Below are 18654 nucleotides of genomic sequence, written 5' to 3'. Positions count from 1 at the left end.
GAAGGAAGAGGAGGAGGAGAGCCAGGCATATTACATTTGCATTTGCATTTTTGTTGCTTACTTTTCTGATCTGCCTGGTGAAGATTTCTGTCCAACTGAAAAATCAACCCATGTTCACTCTCTCACATAGAGAGAGTACAGTGGTACCCCAGGTTACATATGCTTCAGGTTACATACGCTTCAGGTTACAGACTCCGCTAACCCAGAAATAGCGCTTCAGGTTAAGAACTTTGCTTCAGGATGAGAACAGAAATCGGGCTCCAGCGGCGTGGCAGCAGCAGGAGGCCCCATTAGCTGAAGTGGTGCTTCAGGTTAAGAACAGTTTCAGGTTAAGTACTGTCTTCCGGAACGAATTAAGTACTTAACCTGAGGTACCACTGTACTGAAAACTGGAATACATGCCCACATCACAATGGATATAGATTAATAGAATAATATAATGGTAGAGTTTTGGAAGGGACCCGAGGATCATCTCATCCACCCCCTGCAATGCAGGAATATGCAGCTGTCCCATACGGGGATTGAACCTGCAGCCTTGGTGTCACCAGCACCACACTCTATCCAACTGAGCTACCCAGTCATCCTCTCAGGAAGAGGAAGCAGTGCTTACACTAGGGCTGGGGACCTGTGGCCCCCAAGATATTGCTGTCCAAATCTGTCCTTCCAGGCAACCAGAGAATTACCTACAAGCTCATGTGCCAGCATCTTCCTTGCCCCACCATCAGACAACAATGTTGATTTGTTTGACGCAAAAGATTTTTCCTTTTTTCAGAAAAGACAACAACACACATTTAATATTTGAGGTGCAGCAGATGGCCTTGTAGGAAGGGAATGCAGACTGGCAGACAATACATTTGTGATTCTGCAAGCCTGGAATGTCTCCGGTGAGTCAAATGTTCTAGTAGCAGGAGGAAAGGTTGGGGGGGGTTAAACAATTGGCAGCGCTGATCTGTTATATGAAGACAAATGTTCTCCTCACCCCCTCCCCACCTCTGATGTTGGTTCTGAAGGATGATGGCAGGCTGATTTCAGAGAACAGCCTTTCCCAATTTGTTTTCCCTCCAGATGTTGTTGGCATGGCTGCTGGTCAGGGCATTTAGAATTCATTCATTTGTTCAACTTTTAATATGCCTTTCCTTAGTTAACATCCTGGGTCAGTTTACAAAAATACAGTGAAAACAATACTTTCTATGTATATTTCCTTTTAAAAGAAACCTTAATAATTACTTTAAAATATTATTCCAAGCCACCACATCACTACATTAGAAAGCAACATCAGTACGTCTGGCTCAAAGCACAGTAGTCTCTCCCAAAGACTGTCACTGAATGACAGCCACTGTGGCGTAGTGGTTAGAGTGTTGGTCTAGGACCTGGGATATGCAGGTTCAAATCCCCACTCGGCCATAATACTCACCTTGGGCCAGTCTCAATCTCTCAGCCAAACCTACCACACAGGGTTGTTGTGAGGAAAAATGGGAAGAGAACTATGTAATAATAATAATAATATTTTTTTATTTCTACCCCGCCCTTCCGGGTTCAGAAAACCAGGCTCAGGGCAGCTAACAACAAATTTAAAACACTTAATTGATGCAACAAAAAACAGCATAAAATACAGTATAAAATGTGAATAACAATAAATTCAGAATTCAAAAATCAATTTAGGGGGGAAATCCATCCAATAAACTTTAGATGTATACCACATTTGCTTCTTGGCTGAAAGGTAGGATAGAAATGAAATGAAATAAATAAGAGATGTAATTAGACATCTTTTTGGGGGGGACAATAACGAAGAAATGAGGGTGATGAAATTAGTTAATATGGAAGAGATGGTCCTCTTCCATATTAACTAATATGGAATATCCCAGAAAACCCTGCCACACGTACAAGGTCCCATAACAGTGCTTTAGGGGGTCCTAGAAAAATAAACTGACGGAAAAATGAGAGGAACCAAAAGGGATAGATTTCCCCATCCCCAATTCGTACAGCAACATATTCATGTAATATATTTATACCCCATCTTATTAAAAAATCAAGGGAAGTTTACACATCAACACCACCGATAAAAACAATGAACCACAGGCAAACTGCTCAGTCCCTGCTCCTGCCAACCTAGCAGTTCAAAAGCACATCAAAGTGCAAGTAGAGAAATAGGTACCGCTCCAGCGGAAAGGTAAACAGCGTTTCCGTGTGCTGCTCTGGTTTGCCAGAAGCGGCTTAGTCATGCTGGCCACATACTCTGGAAGCTGTACGCCGGCTCCCTCGGCCAGTAAAGCGAGATGAGCACCACAACCCCAGAGTCGGTCACAACTGGACCTAATGGTCAGGGGTCCCTTTACCTTTACCTTTAAAACCAAAGGGGGGGATCCAAAGGAATGAAAAGAAAATAAAAACATAGTAGCCAGAGGAAGTTAAAATAACAATCCACTGAAAACTCAAAAAACCATAAATTTAAGAAAAACTCCATTTGAGCCTGTTTCTTTACCTGAGGGCTAAGGGTCACTGGCAGGTGTGTCCGTGCTCAGAGGCCATTCCAGAGTCGAGGCCAGACTTCATGAAGAAGACCCAATCATCGCCTCACCTCCATAAATCCCAGCTGAGTTTCTGACCACCACAGGGAAATCCTTGTCACCAACGGCCCTGCGGCGGAGGACTGAAGGAGGGCCTGGCAGGCAGGTGAAGGTGAACACCTGAGGGCTGGATCCAACTGCCATTCCCACCCCTGGCCATTCTACCACCAACTGCCCTGAGGGAAAGATTCCAGGAGAGATCCCTGCTGCTCTAGCTGCCTGTAAGGATGGGGAAACTTGACAGTTTTGGTTTGTCTTCAGCTTCTCTTATATTTTTCAGTCTTCAGTTCAGTTCCCCACATTTCTACATCACTTCAAAGGGGAAAGGTTCAGAAAAGGGCAACCCAAATGATCGAGCAGACGAAAGGAAAGGTTGCAGCGTTTGGGACTTTTTCGTTTAGAGGAAAGGCGGGTTTGAGGCGACATGATAGAAGTGCACAAAATGTATGGCATGGAGAAAGTGGATAGAAAAAAGCCTATGGACATTTCCTTGGTGGCAAGGGGGAATAAAAGCTATATAAAAAGGAGGATTCCTGGATGCCAAGATCCAGGTTTGGGGCTATTTGGAGAGAGAACCCCAGCAGAGATTTAACATCACAAAATACACAGCACGGACCTTTAAAATATGTCCTTGTGAGTTTCAAAACTTCCCTCTTCCCTTAGCATAGAAAAGAGCACACATTTGGTAAGTTTAAAATAGTTTACTTACAAACCCTCCAAAGGTCAGGTTAATGTGCTTCCATACATTGCTCAGAAAACACAGGCAGCAGAACTTGGCTTAGTTACCGTGGTGAAAATGGTAGTACATAAATAAGGGATGCCTAACGGAGGGTCTCCCCAGATGATTTCAGGGCACAAGGAGGAGGTCTTTCACTCTTTCAGTGCGCAAAGTGCTAAACACAAATACATGTTATCAGACACCTTTCACAACAGCCTTGTAAAGTAGGTCAGCCTCCAGACCCAGATAAAGCATTGCCTCCCCTACTGTTCCATGCTCAGGCCCTGCTCATGGCAGATAAGATCAGACCAGGGGTTGCCAACATGGCGCCCTTCAGGTGTTCTCCTGGTGTTCACAAAGCCTTTGATCTCCGCTACCACCCTGCCACTGGTAGGAATATGAGGGACATGAGTGGCAGAAGTAGACTGTGGGAAGCACAAAGTCAGGGAAGCAAAGTGAGGAATGGACTCACTGCCTTGCCTGCCCTGTGGTGGGGAGAGTGGATACTTTTTTCTCCCTTGAAAAGTATGCAGAGCTAAAAGAGAAAGCTGGAAGTGTGACTCTCCCTCCTGGTTTTTCAGCTCTTTCAGAGCTCAGATTAATTTGTCCAATTCCTACTTATACTCAACCACGTTGGGAAAGTGAAATATGCTCTCTCTCTCTCTCTCTCTCTCTCTCTCTTGTGCGGGGGGCACGGGGGGGGGGGTCTAATATGGAGGGGGGAAGATAGAAGTGACCGGAAGGGGTAAGAGTCACAAACCCCCAAAAGGATGGAAATGCCTGGATTAGACATACAGTGGTACCTCTGGATACGAACGGGATCTGTTCCAGAGCCCTGTTCGCATCTAGAAGCAAACGTAACTAGCAACGGCATGTCTGCGTGCGCACACGAGCGTCGCTTTTCACTGCTTCTGCATATGCGAGTGACGTCATTTTGAGTGTTTGCGCATGTGCAAGCGGCGAAACCCGGAAGTAACACGCTCCGTTACTTCCGGGTTGCCGCGGAGCGCGACTCGAACTCACTCAACCCAAAGCGCATTCAACCCGAGGTATGACTGTACCTCGGGTTACATACGCTTCAGGTTACAGACTCCGCTAACCCAGAAATAGTAACTTGGATTAAGAACTTTGCTTCAGGATGAGAACAGAAATCGCGCCGCAGCAGCAGCAGCGGGAGGCTCCATTACCTAAAGTGGTACTTCAGGTTAAGAACAGTTTCAGGTTAAGAACGGACCTCCGGAATGAATTAAGTACTTAACCCGAGGTACCAGTGTATTCAGATAAATAGCTGCAGCAGACTGGATTTCCCCCCCTCACACAGTCTTTATCACTCCTTCCTCTGATCACTTCAGGAGGTGCAGAAGCAAAACTGTGACACAAGCCTTCTTGTCTGAATAACCTACTTCTCTCTCTCTCCCTCTCTCCTCTCCCCCCCCCCCCCCCGCTTTAAGATTTCCCAATGGATAGAACGTGGTTACAAGATTGACTTCAATTGATTAAATGAGATAGCTTCTCCCACCACCCCTGCTGAAACCAGAGACCTCCCATTTATCATCAGAAATGTAACAAAGGAACATGCTGAACCATTAGTAAATGAAGCACGCTGATTTTAAGTATGGGGAGTTAAGGAGGCAGAAAGAATTGCTTTTGCCGCTGGAGACCATTACTGCTACATTAAAGCCACAATCCCATACAAACTTATATATGGGAGTCAGTTCCAGTGGACTTGTTGGGACTTATTTATGGGCAGACACGCAAAGGATTCTGTTGCATCTTGCAATCTTTTACAAATTGCAGTCTGAGATTTGTGTGTGTGTGTGTATACACAGAGCCACACATTACATGTAAAGCATGTTCAATGCGCATTTAAAGCACATAACTCTTCCCCACCAAATAATCTTGGGGACTGTAGTTTAAGGGTGCTGGAAATGTGAGGGCCAGCTACTGCTATGGAAATGTTCTCTTCTTCCTCACATTCCTGGATTCACAGTTCTGCCGCACAGAATTAAGCTTCCCATACTCCTCTTTCCTTCATGGACGCTGTTGAAGATGATGAGTCACAGTGGGCCATATCCTGCATTCATGAGTGCTGTTTCCTGCAATGCAATGGACACCGTGTTCATTTCGTCCAGAGATGCAGAACCAGCAGCCCTCCAGAAGCTGCTGGGCTTAAAACTCCCATCGGCCCCAGTCAGCGTGGCCAACGGTCAGAGATGTCGGGGGCTGGAGCCCAGCAAACATCTAGAAGGGAGCACATATTGGCTACCACCAGAAGAAATGATGGAAGCATCGGGATTAGGCAGCCCTAGCCCAGGGGATCAGAACCAGATGCATTGAAAGGGCACCTAAGGCAAGGCCAGGGAAGCTTACTCAGCCCCAGGGGGCCACATGCCATCATGGGAAACCTTATGGGGGCCGAATTCCAAAGGTGGGTGGGGCAAGAGGCAAATGTGGGTCCATGTGTGACCTTTAGGCAGCCGGCTACATTCCAGCTGATATAAGAAAAAATCCACTCCTTTTCCCTTATAGGGTACCCAAGAGCCCATATAGAGTCCTTTTGTAGGTTCTCTATTGGCAGGAGAAAATAACAGAGACCAACCAGAGAATATTGAGAAGCAAAGCAGCTAGTAAGCCTGATCTTTATTAACTGTTGTGACACGGTGCTCCCCCAAACACAGGAGAGAGGAGGAGGACCCAGAACAAAGGTGTGCCTGCCCTTATATAGACATTTTAAATTGCCCGCCCTGGAGTCCAAGACCACCGCCCAGATACATCATACCTACATCACTGAAAAGGCGGTTTACAACAGAAATCTGAGTGCATTGTCTATCTCCTGTCTGGCAAGTTACCTGATTGCATTATTTGGGTTTTGGCCACTCTTTTGTTATTATAACTACTTAATTCCTGAATCTAGGTCACTGGTCACAGGCTCACACCAAGTTCATATTTTGAATGTGCCCTTAAGACAGGATTTGTGAGGACAGGATTTGTGAGGAAAGAGACAATAGGGAGGTTTCCCACTTTGATATTGCAGAGAAATATTTGAGGTAAATTTGTTCAGGACCTAACCTGTGGGGTTTCAGACATGTGGTTTATATATATACAGTTATGAACATTATATATGACCTTAAAATTATTATAACACAGCCATATAAAAGCCAAAGCTTTACACATCCACACACTCATCCCTGGGAGCTACTAAATAACTGCAACCCCCAAAGAAATGGGGGTGAGGGGGAAAAAAGGCTCCTCAAAATGTGGGTAACATTTGGGAGCAGAACTGTGATGCAGCCGCCCCAAATGACTGCAGAATATAGGCTCACTTTGACTGAAGGCAAGGCATTGTGGGGAGGGGGGAGTTAACCCTTTCCGCCCCATGCAGTCCCGAATAAAATCCTAACTCTGGAGCTGTGTTAAGAGGAAAATCCTCCACTGGCACGAATGGGGGGGGGTTTCCTCCCTCAAATGCAAACTACAGATTCCTGAGTGGGCCGACTTTCCCACAAGACAGCAACAGAGGAAAGTGTTAAGCTCTGTCACCTTTTCAGCTGTGATCCAGATAATGATAATATTTGCATGACACACACCACACATCACTTCCACATTTACAGCACATGGCTTCCCCCAAAGGATCATGGGAACTGTAGTTTACCCCTCCCAGCACCCCAAAGCAGGACAGTTCCCAGGAATCTTTGGGAGAAACCACGTGCATTAAATGTTCTTTGAATGTTTGTTGTGAATGAGTCCAAATATTTATTTTGTTGTTTGAACCCCTAAGACCTCCAGAGCTGCTGAAACATCTCTGTATGCTATATATGAAATAAGTGTTGAATGCTTTGCACTGTATTATATACTCTTTACATTTTCCATTTCGGCACTTACCACAACATTGTAAAAAACGGCCCCCATTGTTTGCTTGTAAAAATGCTCTTGCCGCAGATATTCAAGGCTGGTGCAACCCAGTTTTTTTGTTTTTTTATCCAGGGTTTTCAGAACAAGCTGTGACATTTCCTTGCCCCTCTTGCTGGCTTGAGCTGCCAAAAATTTCCTTGTTTTGTCGACAGATAGGAGGTCATTGAGAACCTACATTAAAGCGATTTTTCAAAGACAAAACTTCATGAGAGGGTTGCGAGAAACTAAATTCAAAAGGCCCTGAAGCCCAAATAACCAGCCCCCAGGGGAGGATGCTTTCCAAATATCTGTATGATTAACTGATCTTCAGAGCTCTGAGCTTACATCTTCTTTCAATCAGCTTCAACTGAGGACAGGCAGTCTTGCCATGTGGATGCACCTGGTGCCTTTGGACCATTTGGTCACTCCCAAGTGATGGAAAAGAATTACCTCGTCTCAAAGGGAGCTACCTGTCGTGTCCCTGCCTGAGTCACTGCTCTGACCTTGCCTCCTTCAAATCACCTCCGCCAAGGGTGCATAATCCTGCCACGTCTCTACACCAGGTGTGTGTGTGTGAATCATTCACGACTCAGTAGGTTTACCTGACCTCAGAGGAGGCTGACTGCTGAATTTCTTCATGAGTCACTGCCTTCAGCTTGCCTCCTTCCATTCAGCCTCTGCTGAGGGCAGCTGCTCATGCCATATGTCTACACAGACTGCAACTGGATCAATCGGATCTAGAGACTGGATCTAGAGAGGCAGCAGAATTACCGCGCCTCAGAGGAAGCACGGCTGGACCACTGATTCCTGCAGAAACAGGGAGGTGGGCAGGAAGCCCTTAATCTTCCGCAATAGGCAACGCTGAGCTCAATGGACCAAGCATCTCAGTATATGGCAGCTTCCTAAGATGTTTATTTTTGTTATTCCAATAGGGAACAAAAAGATCCCGCTCCTTAAGCAATTCTTTAATAGCATTTGTTTTTCCTGCTGCATGCAACTGCAGTTAATTTGTCCAGGGTCTCAGTGCCCCATAGATTATAAAGGAGGAGTTTTCATAGACCTCCAGTTTAACTGGCAAACACTTAACTGTTGCCGCACACCGTTTTGTTATAGTAATTCATAGGCTTTAATTTGAAGCTGGGGTGCCTGAGTGGGTGGGTGGGGAGAGGCAAAACAACGACCCCAACAACTCCCCCTCTATCCTCTGTGGACTGGCAATAAGTTAAGTACCAAAGTGTGAGGGTTTGCTGGCTGCTGGTGCAGTCAAACAACCCTTGCCGGATGCCAGAAGCCGCTCGATTTAAGCATCCTTTTTAAGACACCCAAAAGCACCATCTACAAAAAGAAATCGAACTCTTACATACTAAGTAGCCTAGATTTTCTCTAATCCAAAAGCCACTTTCTTGGACCCTTGAGCCCAATAAGGGTTTGTCTTTTTTTAAAATCCACCACTCCACTCCATTCCCAGCCGTGTCCTGAACTTCTTGTGTAATTAAGCTTGGCTTGTAAGAACCTCTACACATCTCTTCTCTGCAAACCAGAAAAGGGTAGTGGTCAGAGCCACCTTCCTCAACTTGGTGCCCTCCAGATTTTTTGGACTACAGTTTCCAGTGTCCCTGACCATTGGGCCTAATGGCTGGGGCTGTTGGGGCCAGATCTGAAGAGTGTTGCATTAAAAAATATCCAACAGGATGCTCTTAAGCACTAAGGGGACTGCTAACCCAATGGATTTTGTTGCCATTGTTGCCATTTAGAGTATGTTTGTGATACATGAATAAACATTGTATCAAGCCACTCATTTCCCCCATCTGCACTTCAAATTGAAAGTAGTATCATACCACTTTAAACAGTCATGGCTTCTTCCCCCAAAGAATCCTGGGAGTTGTAGTTTGTTAAGGGTGCTAAGAGTTGTTAGGAGGTCCCTATTCCCCCTTACAGAGCTACAATTCTCAGACTAGTTTAAGAATCACTTCCTCTTCTTCCCAGGGAACGTTGGGAATTGTAGCTTTTTTGTGGGGAATGAGGGGTCTCCTAACAAAAGGGGGCCTCCTGACTCAGCACCCTTAACAAACCACAGTTCGCACAATGGGGGGAAGCCATGTCTCTTAAGGTGGTATAACAGAGCTTTTAATGTATGATATGGATGCAGCCCCAGGGAAGCATGACTTTATTTGGCAATAAATATCACTGTGGGTTAAACTGTGATGAAAACTGTGGTCTCCATTCAGCCACAAAGCTCACTGGGTGACCTTGGGACAAACTGTTACCTCTCAGTTTAACCTACCTCACAGAGCTGTTGTGAGTCTAAAGGGTTGTTAGTCACCCCGAGAGCAACTGTTTTTAATATTATGCTTTAATGTTGTTATCTGCACTGGGATCTTAGGGGGAAAGGTGGATCATAAACAAACAAACGACACCAACAACAAGAAGTCTTGCTGAAGGTTGCGATTGAAAATTGCTCCAAAACAATGTAGGTAAATAAATACCTACACATAAGGGACAGATGGAGGATCCGTGAGAAGCTACACAGTGAAAGGAATGCCTATTACGGATTTATAATTACATGAGTGTTCAACTTACTGGCAACTCCTGCCGGTCATCGTCAAAGTAATGGCCATCCCACACCTCGGTAACAAGACTGCCATACGTGGCTAGAAGCCGGAGCCTCTTTTTCTGCAAACCTTCAGACATGACATCCTTCACAGGTCGGGTGGTTATGCCCTGTAGAAATTCCTTGCGAACACATCGTATCAAAAACATTATGTCTTCCAGAAGCACAACCCAAACACTCATTAAGAAGTGGGGGGGGGGTATTTTGAGATAATCGGCATTGTTATGACTCATAGGCCTTGATGACCAGATTGTACATCAACACCACATTTCCACCAAGAGATGTATTTACATCACAGCTTCTCCAGCTTCACCATTCCTGTCCTTTCTTCCCTAGTTTCTGTTCTATTCTTTAAGACACACACACACACACACACACACAGAGAGAGAGAGAGAGAGAGAGAGAGATCCAGCCCAGTTATTAGGCAAAGTGAGGCTGCTGCCTCAGGCAGCAGAAGCCCCTGCGATGGCGTCTCTGTGGGCACAGAGTCATCTGCTGCTTCCACCAGTGGCGGAGAAGTGCTGCCACCATTGGCACTGATTTCAGGCCAGATCGCCTCCATTTTGGGTGATATCAAGCAGGCGTCTTCTCCACTGTACTCTTTTTGGCACCTGCTAAAAACGTTCTTGTTTAGACAAACCTGCCCGGAAACTTCGAAAGTTGAGGTAATTTTAATCAATGTTAGTAATTGTATGTTTTGAGGTATGGCTGCGAGTTTTTCTTGATTTTACTGTTTTATCTTTTGTAAACCACACCGAAGCATCTTTTTTTCCAATCAAGTGGTGTATAGATTTTATGAATAAATGAATAAATACGACGACAACAACAATAATGTCAAAAAAGCTGCTTTGCTGATACTGTGTGCTTTTGTTTTGTTTTTAAACCCCACACAAGGGGCAGATCCATACATTTCAGGCACATTCTTGCCCCAAACCTGGATCTTGGCATCCAGGGAATTCTCCTTTTATATCCCTATTTCTTCTTGCCAGCCAACATATTCAATACACATTTAAAGCAGATGACTCCCCACCGCCAAAGCATAGCTGTCAACTTTTCCCTTTTCTTGCTAGGAATCCTATTCGGAATAAAGGAATTTTCCTTAAAAAAAGAGAAACGTTGACAGCTATGTGCCAAACAATTCTGTGAACTGTCATCTTCCCCTCCCAGAGCTACAACTCCCAGCACCCTTAACTAACTACACTTCCCAGGATGACTTGGGGAGAGGCTCTGTGCTTTACATGTGCATTGAATGTGCTTGAAATGAATGGCATGAATCTGCTGTACAGTTAGGAGTGCAGCCTGTGAGTAATTGATATTCACTTCTATTGGTGGAAAGCAAATCACTATTAAAGGGTGACCACGGCCAAATCCCACCTATTACTGATGACAGGTAGCATAGCAATGTGCCCATTTCACAGACACAGAGACTCGGTCCACACAGGGATCCCACCTCCCTACACAGCCCCTATCATAACGACAGTCATTTTGGTTGGGTAAAAGAACCATCTCTCCCTGGTCTCTTTGTCCGTGAAAAAAATAATAATAAAAGGCTCACGTGAACCCAGGGAGGTTTAAAAGCAGACAACTGAAAAACTGCAATATTGTAGCTACAATATCCTGTTTGTGCCATCAACAGCCAGGAGGTCGTGCACACACACACAAAAAAAAAAAAAAAAAGGAAGAGAAAAAAACAAAGCAAGCCAATCGTGGATAGGAGCATTCCACAATTTGACATATGGATCCTGCAAATGCCAACTGCAGGATTACATCACGGAGAAAAGGACAAAAGAGAATAAAATTAGTTCTGTCAGCTCTACGAGGAACCAGTGCCAAAAGAGGCAGAGAGGACATCTCTCTCTCTCCCTCTCCCTCTTTCTCTCTCTCTCTCTCCCCCCCCCGCCCCAAATAAATGGTGTGGGGAGATTTTAACAAAAAGGGTATGGACAGGGATGCTGGTCTGCCTCCAAGCCAAAGAAACAGAAGCACCAAATTATTTCTGCAAATCACATTAAAAACTGACCTAGTAACTAACGGCTCCAAGTTTTAATTAGTTCAATGGCTAGATCAACCAGTTAAAGATTCTGGCTCCACTGGTACTTCAGGCCAAATGCAGCCTTCCAATCCTCTCTATCTGGCTCTCAGGACTCCCCACCCCCATCACACACCCTCCCCAGCCACACCCTCTCTGCCCAGGCCACGCCCAGACCACACCCTCCTTCACACCCTCAAGTGTTTTTGCCTGGCTAGAATGTGCCCTTGAATTCTGGCAATGCCTCTTTGCTTGCCTGGATGAAGGATGGAATCATAGAATCATGGACTTATAGAGTGGGAAGGAACCACAAAGGCCATCTAGTCCAACCCCCTGCCATGCAGGAATCTTTTGGCCTGCATGGGACTCAGACGAAGAGCCTCGTGCTCTACCTACTGAGCTATCCCAGAGATGTGACCTTCAAGAGAGGAGTGTGTGACTGGCCCGATGTGCAAAGTTTACATTTGTTGCTCTGCCCACTTTGGCCTCTGGCCCTGCCCACGACTGGCATGTGGCCCCTGAAAGGTTGCCCACAAAAAAATGCGGCCCTCAGGCTGAAAAACATCCCCCACGCCTTCAGCTGATTAGGCTTTTGGCCCTAGAGGTCAATCAACAAAAGCTTTGGTTGATTAACCACCAAAGTCCCACTTGTCTAGCTTATTTTTCACATCTGTATTTTGCCTTTAATGAAGATGCTCAGGCTGGGACTTGGACCAACCTCCCCTTCCCAAGAGAGCTTCTAACAAGAACCCCCCTCTCCCACCTAAACACGGGCCATTCTCAAAAATGATGTCACTCAGAAGCTTCTCCTCAGTGTATATTTTCCATCCAGTTCCTCATCTAAAACTACCTTATTTTGTTCAGTACTCACAGGACTCGGCACCCCTTGAAACAAAGGCGTGTTGTGCACCCCACTTCCTACGCAGTTTCTGCAAAAGAGAGGGAAGATTAATCCAACAGGTAATCTCTGTTCCCTGTCTTTTCCTCTGAAATTTACTATTAATACAATTCCCCCTAATACTGCATGCACTGAATTGGAGTTTAATTAGATGGTAACCAGAGGGGTTTTGTGCTTATGAGGTAATAAATACTCCTCGAGCTAATAAACTCCAAGGCAGAAGGAGGGGTTATTAATCTCCTGAACACACACACACAGACACACACAAACTTAGCAAAAAGAACCCCCTCAAGTTATTACTGCTATACGTGGACAACTATTGATCCAATAACATGGGTGAAACATTGAATGTTTTTCCTCAGGCCCAGGTGAAGGAAAGGTCTGCAGGGAGCTGGATTTGGGGTAGAAATGGGAAAAATCTGTCAGCTTCAGTTTCTCTGAGTTTCTCCATCTTAAATTCAGCTGCCCATATTCCCACACCAGCTTGCGGTTTGTTGGTTTGTTTTTAAGGTCCTTATGGAAATTCTTCACCATTTCAGTGCGAATCTCATTCAGTGCGAATACATCATATTGCTGCTTACAAACGGTAATGATAAACCAGTACTTAAATGACTAAAGTATATCAAACATTGGTCTGCAGAGTTTGATTTCAAACCACACGGGAAAGGAAAAGGGGACACCTGGTGTCAGGTGACTGACAAAGGGGTGGCCCTGCCCACTTATCAAACTTGGCCCCACCTCTTGGGTGGGGAAAGGCTTAGCCCTGCAGGCTCAAAGTCAGGCAGACACAAAACTGGACACACTGTAAGAACTTCGAGAGGTGGAGGCAGAGTTATAGACATGTCCAATCTGCTTTTAAAGCCATCCAAGATGGTGGGCATCCCTGCCTCCTGTGGCAGTGAGTTCCATAGTTTAACAATGTGTACTAGATTGGGCTCAGGAGGGGGGAAGAGTTATGTTGCATTTGTTATATAACCACACATTGCTGTCAGGCTCATCTCTCTCCCACGGGTTTCAGCAACCGCATAATGAAAAGCAAGCATATATTGTTTCTTTAAAAAAAAACACCTTGCATAATACATTTCACTGTGCATAGTCAAAGCCAAGCTATGGCATTTTGCCACTCCAACATGGCTGCACCACATAATCCAATTCCGTTCAATCCCCAGGATTCTTTAGTGCATCGCAGAGAATGCTGGCGGCCCAGCGGCAGACAAAGGTTTTCAAGCACCATTGAGGGAGACCGACAGATGCTGCTGGGGTTCGGACCAGCTCTGGTCCATGGTAGTGAAAGTGCCTTCTGCCCACTCTGGCTGGCGATTGGCTCTTCTCAACAAGGAGGTCATTACGAGTTTCCCACCCAGGTGGCATTTTGCCTGGAGAATTCAGTTTTGCCTGAAGGTCAGGCTGATCTGACCACACACAACCTTCACCAAAACGAACAGGGTCTGCACAACACCAGTGGCACTCTCTTTCCCCCTCTGATAATGACCACTGGGAGGAGCATAGAGATAAAAAATGCAATGGCGCATTTGAGCAGTGCAACCGGGCGCCTTCCTCTGCCCCGACTGCAACAAAACATGTCTCTCCCACATCGGTCTCTACAGCCACAGCAGGCGCTGTAACCTTCCAACAGTTTGACCTCACCCCCAAAGGCAAACATTGTTTCCTGATACAGACGATGCCAACAAAAAAATAGCAGAGAGGAGCAGTGCCATTGAGACTCTCCACCTCAGGCACCTCCTGTTTTGCAAGTGTCTAGGACTTGCTTCGGGGAAAGCTTGGCTTTCGGCATCACATTAGAGGTTGTTTCAGTAGGCAGAGGCTCATCAAGGCTAAATCACATGGTGTACGACTTTGGGAAGCTGGATCAGTACCTTGGAAAGCTTCCAGCAAGTCTCCATGGACTGGGTTTTCTTTCCTTAACCAGGCAACACGGGGAGATGTTGCCACAGCAAAGAGCTTCTTCTCCTACTTGGGTTTGATGGTGTATAGAAAGGCCAAGGAAAGGCCCCGTTACAGCCACCTACTGGTGACAATGCGATCACGTTGCAGCTACAGCCTTTCATAGAGTCAAATTCTTCACAAACTGTCCCAGGGAGTCTTATCCCAGAGAGCAGTCCCCAGGGCCGTCTTACCCATAGGCGCAAGGAGTGTGGGGCACTTGGGCGCCAGGCTCTCAGGGGTGCCAAGCTGAGAGTCCAGGATCCGAGAGTTGAGTCTGGGGAAGAGCCCGCCTGTCGGCTGGAGCACTGTGGCGGCTCTTCTGCTTCTCTGCACCGCGAGTTCGGGGGCGACCGAGCCAGCGAGATGCTGAGGCAGCTGGCTGGCTCCGTCCTCCTGTGTGCCTGGGATTGGGCAACCTGGGGGGTGCGCCGAGCGGATCTTTGCACCCCAGTGCCGCATATGCTTAAGACAGCCCTGGCAGTCTCCAAACTAGAAAGGAGCGGAAGTCAACTGATACCATTATAAAGGCAGGCAAGGTGTGTTCTGTGATTGGCCCCACCCTCTGAGAAGAGCTGGCAGTCCTCCTTAGAGGGACCTTGTCCGATTTCGTATTTGTGACCATTTGCAGTGCCGAGGACAGGGCTCTGTGATTGGGGCCCTTATCCTCTGGGTATGCAAACTGAGGGAGAGGCATAAGTCTATGTCCTCCAGCTGGCAGGGCCCAAAGGTGGACCCTGGAGAGTCTTCCTTGGGCATGGCAACTCAAATACCCTCTTTTGTGAGAACTCTGAGATGCAGGGGACATGACAGACTAAATTTTTTTGCAGCTGATGATGCCTAACACTGCTCCATTGGCACCACAAAAACTCCTGCTGCCCCCCAAACGACTTGCGTACTTGGGTCACCTCCTTTGCAGAATTCACATTTCTTTTGCTGCAGATATCCCTTTTTAACTTCCAAGTTTGGAGCATGCACAGCTCTGGCCCACAATGCCGCTGACATCTGCAACTTTAAATACTGTAGCACCGAGAGCCAAGCCTGCTGCAGACCCTGTTACATATTCCGCCCCCACTCTCACTGCCTTTGCCATCCGGGCTGCCTTAACTGTTCCAACGGTTCTTTGCCGAGTGTAGCACATCAAGGATTTAGAAACTAACCATTTCTGACTGTCAGGATTTATATCCCAAACAGCTGTGCCAGGAAAGCCATGGGAATCAAACAGCTATTTGGGGAGCACCATAATCTATTAACTTCTCAGGTCGTTTTGATTTCAGCAGCTTTGCAAATAACGGCATGGTGCACTCAAACGCACCACTTCAGAGGCAACTCTTGGGCTATTGTGCTCTCAGGCAAAGGAACCTCAGGTCCAAATTGTGAATTTGTCCCAAGAGGTTTGGGGAAGGGCCACAGCTCAGGGACAGAGCGTGTGCTCTGCAGTCAGAAGGTCCCCTTTTCAGTTCCCCACGCCAGGTAGAACTGGGAGGGATTTCTGTCTGAAACCCAGGAGAGCAGCTGCCTGTCAGTGTAGGCAGTACTGAGCAAGATAAACCAATAGTCTGACTCAATATAAGGCAGCTTTCTATGTCGTCTTGTATAGACATTACTTTGGGTGCTGTATCAGGGGGTACCTGCTGACCTCTGTTGTTGTTGTTTAGTCGTTTAGTCGTGTCCGACTCTTCGTGACCCCCTGGACCAGAGCACGCCAGGCACTCTTGTCTTCCACTGCCTCCCGCAGTTTGGTCAAACTCATGCTGGTAGCTTCGAGAACGCTGTCCAACCATCTCGTCCTCTGTCGTCCCCTTCTCCTTGTGCCCTCCATCTTTCCCAGCATCAGGGTCTTTTCCAGGGAGTCTTCTCTTCTCATGAGGTGGCCAAAGTATTGGAGCCTCAGCTTCAGGATCTGTCCTTCCAGTGAGCACTCAGGGCTGATTTCCTTCAGAATGGAGAGGTTTGATCTTCTTGCAGTCCATGGGACTCTCAAGAGTCTCCTCCAGCACCATAATTCAAAAGCATCAATTCTTCGGCGATCAGCCTTCTTTATGGTCCAGCTCTCACTTCCATACATCACTACTGGGAAAACCATAGCTTTAACGCTGACCTCTAGCTCAGTGTATGTTTGCACACAGAAGGTGCCCTGTTCAGTCCCCAGCATCTCCAGTTTAAAAGACCAGGCAGCGAGTGGTGGGAAAGGCCCGGCACCGTGAAGAGTAGCTGGGCAAGATGGTCAGACCTGGTACAAGGTGGCATATTTTCCACTGAACAGGCTGGTACTAAAAACAAAAACCAGCAACAGAGAAGCCATGGCCCTCCAGATTTTGTTGAACTCCAGCTCCCATCAGCCCCAAGCACCATGGCTAATGGTTAGGGACGATAGGAGCTGCAGTCCAGAGACATCTGAAGGGCTGTGGTTCAGTGGCAGAGCACCTGCTCTGCATGCAGAAGATTCCTGCTGAGAACACCTAAAAGCTGTTGCTGCTCATCAGTGTAGACAACCCTGGACTTGAAGGACCAATGGTTTCACTTGGTATAAGGCACTTTCCTACATTCCCTACATTTCCCTTGACCTTGGCTTCTAGAGACAATGCTGCACCTTTGAACCTTGCTCTCTTGGGTAGGTATTCTGGTAAAAGCTTTATAGTGCTTGGACTGAGACCCCAGCTCCCTGAGAGCACCCCTCCTGGAGCTTGGCACAGACCAGCATGCACAATGGTTAGGGATGATGGGAGTCCAGCAACATCTAGAGGGCAACAGGTTCTCCATCCTTGAGGCAGGACAGCACAGAGGAACCTGGGCTGCACCCATTTATCAACATCGCTGGGATTCTCCTTTAAAGTAGAGGAGAAAGGATAGCAATTCCAGAACAAGGGCCAAGTGTGGAAACAACTGGTGATAACAGCCACCTGTGAAAGTGTTAGCTTTTTAAAATTCCAAGGCGCATCTATTTCCTCCCAAACAAAAACAATCTAACTCCCCAATATTAAACCTCCAAGCGGAATATTGTTCAAAGAGCCGATACAGATGGCTTTACCCTCTGGGTATAAAACGGCTGGATCTTTGGGGAGTGTTTTCAGGTCTTGGGACAGCTACATTAGGATATCCAGCTCTTATTACTTCATATCTGACATTTATTCCTAGTTTGGTAATGGGAAAATTACCAGATAAAATTGGCATTTGGCTTGGATTTTTCCCCCCTTCCTATGAGCCTCTGCTAATATGGAAGACGGCAAGTCGTCAAATTTATTCAAGTTTTTCTTGTCAACAATATCATTAACCAAATCCCTCAATTTCAAAGTTAATAAAAGCATCTGGGTTTTCTAGCACAGCAAGACCGGCTTGCATATTTAAAACCGCATACATAGATGAATTTGCATTGGACCAAATTTGCATATTAATGAAGGACTAATTGCTCTTTGCAGTCAGTTTCATGCATACGAATTTACTATTCTTTTTTGAATGCTTGAAAAGATCCAGCCCCAACCAAAAAAAAGGCAAAAACTTTTCAAAATAAAATAAAAAGCTACAGAATATTTGAGAGGCGGAAAACGAAGGGATTCTCAGACTACATTTAAAAGCTTCAGCCAATTATTTCATTTCTTGTTTTTTTTATCACAATAGGAAAAAAACACAACAGGTATAATTTACAAAGGCTGTTGGAGATAAGTGGATTTTTCCTAACCTAACCAATATTTAAGAGATTTTTTTTAAAAGATTACCCATTGTTAAAATCTTGCCTCTAGCTCATTCCATTTATGTAGGGTGGTATTTAGCCCTCAAAACTCAAGAGAACCTCCAACCTGCACCTGACCTAGCCTGAAACTCTGCTCAGATCTCAAACATTGGCCTTAGAGAGATTTGGAAGGATTGACCAGCACTTTAGACCACTGCTATCTGATCTGGCATCCAGCTGACTGGATAGTCAGGCAGATAGTCCCAGATCAAGTTCTGATTGACTGCTTTGCAGGAGGGGCAGTGCTGGAGCCTGTACAAGTTGCT

General features: G+C 46.2%; 1 protein-coding gene across 12 annotated transcripts in view; it reads right to left on the bottom strand.

Annotated features, from left to right (window-relative positions):
• Positions 1-1502: 1502 nt before the first annotated feature.
• The window catches only part of LOC310749992 (uncharacterized protein), a 66186-nt gene continuing 49034 nt past the window's right edge, over positions 1503-18654 (bottom strand). For all 12 annotated transcript variants that reach the window (XM_083587438.1, XM_083587437.1, XM_083587430.1 and 9 more), the window contains 4 exons: positions 12688-12745; positions 9757-9909; positions 7168-7368; positions 1503-5381 (listed from right to left, as the gene is read on the bottom strand). In XM_083587438.1, the coding sequence (XP_083443564.1) occupies positions 5343-5381; positions 7168-7368; positions 9757-9909; positions 12688-12745 (451 nt within the window). In that variant the 3' untranslated portion in view covers positions 1503-5342. The remainder of the gene's footprint in view (positions 5382-7167; positions 7369-9756; positions 9910-12687; positions 12746-18654) is intronic.

This window comes from Podarcis filfolensis, assembly GCF_964270895.1.
Source record: "Podarcis filfolensis genome assembly, chromosome: 15".
Taxonomy (NCBI): Eukaryota; Metazoa; Chordata; class Lepidosauria; order Squamata; family Lacertidae; genus Podarcis; species Podarcis filfolensis.
This window is presented reverse-complemented; position numbering and strand designations above follow the sequence as displayed.